A 5,354-nucleotide genomic window follows, 5' to 3' on the forward strand; every position below is an offset into this window, starting at 1 on the left:
TAGCCATCCCACCAAATATTCTCCTAACCAAAGATTTGGAAAATCCTGGGAGTAATATCTCTCAAAAGATTTAGGGATATGACAAATTCTTTTAGCACTAGGGGTTACCCAGTTTCGCATTAACTTATCCTATGATGCACTACATCACAAGGTAACTCATGATGTTTTCAAATAGTTCTAATTATTGGAAAGTTTATCCTTGCATTGGGCCAAAATCTGCCTCATAGGTACATTAATCCATTGGTCCTAGCTCTAACTTATGGAGCTATTCAAAACAAATCTAATCCCTCTTGTACATGAGAGTCTTTCAATTGTTTGAAGACAGGTCTAATATCTCTACTAAATCTTTAGGCTTTACATCCCCTCCTTCTGCAATTCTTCATATGATATGATTTCTGAACAAATTCCTTATCACCCTTCTCTGGATATATTCAAATGGACAATGACCCTCCTAAAAGTCTAATGTCTAAAACTGAGCACAACTTTTCTATCCCGGGCTCCATCTAGAGCAGCAACTGCCGCCGCCGCTGAGATATTGATGCCCAAGAAGAACCAGATTGCCATCTATGAACTCCTTTTTAAGGAGGGAGTAATGGTAGCCAAGAAGGATGTTCACGTGCCAAAGCACCCTGAGCTGGAAGACAAGAATGTGCCCAATCTCCATGTCATGAAGGCCATGCAGTCTTTAAAGTCTCATGGCTATGTTAAGGAGCAGTTTGCATGGAGACATTTCTACTGGTACCTCACCAACGAGGGCATTCAGTACCTCCGGGATTACCTTCACCTTCTTCCTGAGATTGTGCCTGCCACACTCCGAAGAAGTCGTCCTGAGACAGGAAGGCCACGGCCCAAAGGTCTGGAGGGTGAGCGACCTGCCCGACTTACTCAGGGTGAAGCTGACAGAGACACTTACAGACGAAGTGCTGCTCCTCCTGGTGCTGACAAGAAGGCTGAGGCTGGAGCTGGATCAGCAACAGAATTCCAATTTAGAGGTGTATTTGGTCTTGGACGTGGTCAACCTCCTCAATAAAAACTGTAGAGATATGTTTCATATTGAATAAAATTTGGGAAAAAAAAAAACAGCACACTATTCATGATATGTTTGATTAGCCTAGCAGGTAATAGAACTATTACCTTGTGTTGGATACAATATTTATATTTAAGAAGACTGATATTGTGATTTGCAGCCCATTATAACTCATTTTGAGCTTATAGACAACTAAGTCCCCCATTGTCTTTTTCAAATAAATGCTATTAAACCCAGGTGGGAAAAGCCAATACGGTGGAGTAAAAGCAGGGACTTATTTGAGCCCTCCCCCCAAACCCTCCAAATACCTGTAAAAATGACTCTAAACAAATTCTAAAGTTGCAGAACCCACAAAATGACAGAGTGAAAGAAATCTCCAACACAAGACAGCCTGGAACATCGACAGAAAGGGTCTATCACACCAGACTGGGAGCAGAGTGCTGTCTTAATGCTGGCATAGATGGAGCCGGAGCAGGTCTCAGGGGACTGAATCACTGGTAGCAGTGGTGGTTTCCAGACATTTTGGCCCCAAAATGCCAAAGACAGTATAGAAAGTCAGTGAGAAAATTCTGTGAGGCCTGGGTGAGAGAGGAGTATGGTCCAGTCCCAGCTCTGGGGTTATGGGGTGGCAGTGGAAGTAGCAGAAGTAACTGCTTCCAGAGCTCCTGGTCCACAGACTGTGTGGGGATCCAGCAACTAATCAGAGGGGGATTGCAGGAATCTCTTTGCTGGCAGGATTCTCTTGTATTGTCTTGCTTGGATCTGGGTCACAGCCCTAGGATGAGGTGGAGTGCTGGGGTGGTGAAGCTTGAAGTGCAATGGAGAGAGAATCCTCCTCACAATTCCAAGGCAAAAAAGAGTGTTTGTGGTCACTCACAGACCAAAGTACAGGTCAAGAAAGGAGTAAACACCTCTCCTTTGATCATACTACCTTGGAAGAACTGAAAATCTACAGATTACAAGAAGTATGTCTGAAAACAGCTGGACAAAATCCCTGAAGATTGAGACAGTACACCTACACCCATCCTCACTAGAAGCAGAGTCCTACCTTGACAAAGAGTTAGAAAGTCAGGTATTTGACTGTTAAAATGAGCAAACAGCATAAAAAAATTAGACTATAGAATCTTACTTTGATGACAAAGAAGATCAAAACATATAACCAGAAGAAGATAACAAAGTCAAAACTCCTGCATCCAAAGCCTCCAAGAAAAATATTAATTGCTTGCAGGCCATGGAAGAATTCAAAAAGGATTTTGAAGATTAAATAAGAGAAGTAGAGGAAAAATTGGGAAGAGAAATGAGAGTAATGCAAGAAAATCATGAAAAATGAATCAATAGCTTGCTAAAGGAGACCCCAAAAATATTGAAAAAATAACACCTTAAAAAATAAACTAACCCAATCATTTGCACAGTAGCAAGTGTTTCAGTTTGAAGTTGTATTTTTCTGAGCAGTCCATGTCCCCATCATAACCATGCTCAGTCAGGACCCAAATTTCCAGAAGCTAGTCCAGGGTCACTGGAAGCATGGGTCCAAGCTCAATGCCCAGTTCCCTTTCTAAAGCTGACGAGGACCACTTCAACTGCTTCAGCCTGAATTTCAACACCAAAAATGGATATATCCCTGTGTATTATTCCAAAAACCTCATTAGAGAAGATGTGATAAAGATGCTGATTGAGCTGGCTAAGTCCTGAGAGGTGGAAGATGCTTGGGAACAAATGTTCAAGCAGACAAAGATCAATTTCACCAAGGATGGGGCAGTGTTCCATATGGCACTACAGAATCACTCCAACACACATATGCTAGTGGATGGCAAGGACATGGTATCAGAGGAAAACAAAGTGCTGGAGAAAATGAAGCCATTCTGCCACCATGTCCAGAGGGGATACTCGAAAGGCTATACCAGGAAGCTGATTACAGATGTGATCAATATTGATGTGGAGATTCTGACTTGGATCCTCTGATGGTGACAGAAGCCCTCAAGCCCTTCTTCAGAGGAGGTCCTTGTGTCTGGTTTGTCTCCAATATTGATGGTACACATATTGTCAAGACCCTTGCTCAGCTCAACCTGGAGACCTCCCTCTTCACCATTGCCTCCAAGATATTCACCAACAAGAAGACCATCACCAATGCAGAGACAGTCAAGAAGTGGTTCCTTCAAGTAGCAAAGGATCCTTCAGCTATGCCAAAGCACTTTGTAGCCTTGTATACCAATGCACTGAAAGTTCAAGATTTTGGAATTGACACTCAAAATATGTTTGAATTCTGGGACTGGATTGGTGGATGTTACTCATTGCGGTTAGCTATTGGCCCTCCATCACCCTGCATGTTGTCTTTGATAACTGTGAGCAGCTGTTTCCAGAGGCTCACTGGATGGACAATCATTTTCCCACCACCCCACTGGACAAGAATGCTCCTGTGCTACTTGCCATGCTAGGCATCTGGTACATTAACTGTTCAGGATGTGAGACTCAGGCCCTGCTGCCCTATGACCAGCACTGCTTTGCTGCTTACTTCTAGGAGGGTGACATGGAGTCTAATGGGAAGTGCATCACCAAGTCAGGAGCCCCAATACAGAGCTCAGGGACCAACGGACAATACACTTTCTACCAGCTAGTATTTGTACAGCTCTTTAAGTTTTACAAAGAACTTACTGAGGCCCAGAGAAATGAAGTGAATTTTTCCAAGTAAGACAAGTAAGTGTCTCACCTGGGTGTTGAACCTGAATCCATTGTCCTTAATGCTGTAACAACCTGAATCTGAAAAGAAATTTATCTAAAGGACGATGAAAACGTGCCTGGTGGGAGTGACATTTATTAAGCATCTACCATGGCTCAGACACAGTGCTAAATGCTAGGGATCCAAGGCATACACAAAACTAAGACAGTTCCTGCCCTCAAGGAGCTTACAATCTAATGGAAGAACACCACACAGAAAAAAGTGGGGGAGGGAAGGTAGAGAAGGTAACCCACTATGATTGAAAGCTCCAGAAAAGTACAAAAGTAATATAGCTGGTGGGAAATGGAAAGGAAAATCCCCTCTTTAGATAGAGGCCCTGGAGCCCATGACCTTGCCCTCCCATCACAGAGTCCAGTCAGAGGGATACATAATATAACATGTTATGGATCAGCAAAATGTTCAACAAGAGTAAAAAGCATATCATGCAATAAAAATCCCATCCTCCACTGCTATCCACACATGATATCAGGAGTGGAAGAGGAATCACTATACTGTGTTGAGTAAAAACCCTTGGAGGGACTTATGGATGATTGAAGATGGTTGAGAACAGGAGCCATGCTGTATGGCAAGGCATGGATAGGTTATGATATGCATCACCTATATGATGAAAGCAGAGACCCAGAGGATCAGCGTCACACAGTTCTTCAGACTTAATTTTGTCCATGATTATCTCTAAGCCTGGATGTTTGGCTTCCTTGTGACTCCTCAAAGAGAATGGACTCTCCCACCCATCTCTTTCCCCACTAAACCTTCCAACATGGAATTTACCAGCTTGGACTCCTTGGATCAAATTCATTAACTTCTTCTACACTCCTAGGCACTGTTAGCCAATAAGGAAGAAAAGATTGAATGGTGAAATTTAGGTAATTCTGCCCCCAATACTTTCCTAATTGCCAACTTGCCTAACTTTCTTACTCTTTCTTTACTTCCTCTCCCCCAATCCAATCCTACCACTTATCAGAAATTTTGTTTTTCCATTGATGACAGTCCTGCCTCCAAATCCTTTGGTAGTGAGTCTTTCTATTGATTTCCCCACCAAACAAACTCTGGGTAGTAGATAGAGCTCTATACTCAGAGTCGTTCAGAAAGCCCTGGATTCATATCCTACCTTGGGCATTTATTAGCTGTGTATTTTATTTATTGGGCATTTATTAGCTGACTTGCCCTAGGTGAGTCATAACTTCTGCCTCAATTTCCTCATTTTAAAATGAAAAGTTAAATTCAATGACTTCTAAGCTCCCTTCCAGCTCTAAATGTTATAGTCTAATGATCTTTGAGAATCTGAATTCCACTTTGGTTCTTACATTTTCTACATATGTAAAAGATGCGTACTTGTGTTTATACTGCTCAAACACATTCCCCTGACAAGTATACCCCACACTCTCTGAAGGAAGGAAACAGGTATTTATCAAGTGCCTGCTAGGTGTCAGACTGTACTAAATATTTTACAATTATTATCTCATTTAATCCTCACAGCAACCGTGGGGAGTAGGTGATTTCACTGTATAAACTTTTTAGTTGAGAAAACTCAGTCAAACAGAGGTTAAGTGACTTACCTGGGGTCACATAGACCATAAATGTTTGAAGTTT

The 5,354-nt window shown here is 42.2% G+C and overlaps 1 protein-coding gene and 1 pseudogene across 1 annotated transcript; both read left to right on the plus strand.

Moving 5' to 3' along the window:
• Nucleotides 1-509: 509 nt before the first annotated feature.
• Nucleotides 510-1,080, plus strand: LOC138170141 (small ribosomal subunit protein eS10-like). The gene has a single exon (XM_069099519.1). The coding sequence runs from the start codon at nucleotides 539-541 to the stop codon at nucleotides 1,028-1,030; it is 492 nt and encodes a 163-aa protein (XP_068955620.1). The 5' UTR covers nucleotides 510-538; the 3' UTR covers nucleotides 1,031-1,080.
• A 914-nt stretch (nucleotides 1,081-1,994) lies between these two features.
• LOC138170270 (glucose-6-phosphate isomerase pseudogene) lies at nucleotides 1,995-3,716 on the plus strand (annotated as a pseudogene).
• The last annotated feature ends 1,638 nt before the right edge of the window (nucleotides 3,717-5,354 follow it).

This window comes from Petaurus breviceps, unplaced genomic scaffold, assembly GCF_028583685.1.
Source record: "Petaurus breviceps papuanus isolate PSGF00001 unplaced genomic scaffold, PetGlider_PUasm1.0 38, whole genome shotgun sequence".
Taxonomy (NCBI): Eukaryota; Metazoa; Chordata; class Mammalia; order Diprotodontia; family Petauridae; genus Petaurus; species Petaurus breviceps.

What these genes read in the sequence shown, in the direction of transcription:
- LOC138170141 (XM_069099519.1), top strand. Translation starts at nt 539, where the DNA reads ATGCCCAAGAAGAACCAGATTGCCATCTATGAACTCCTTTTTAAGGAG.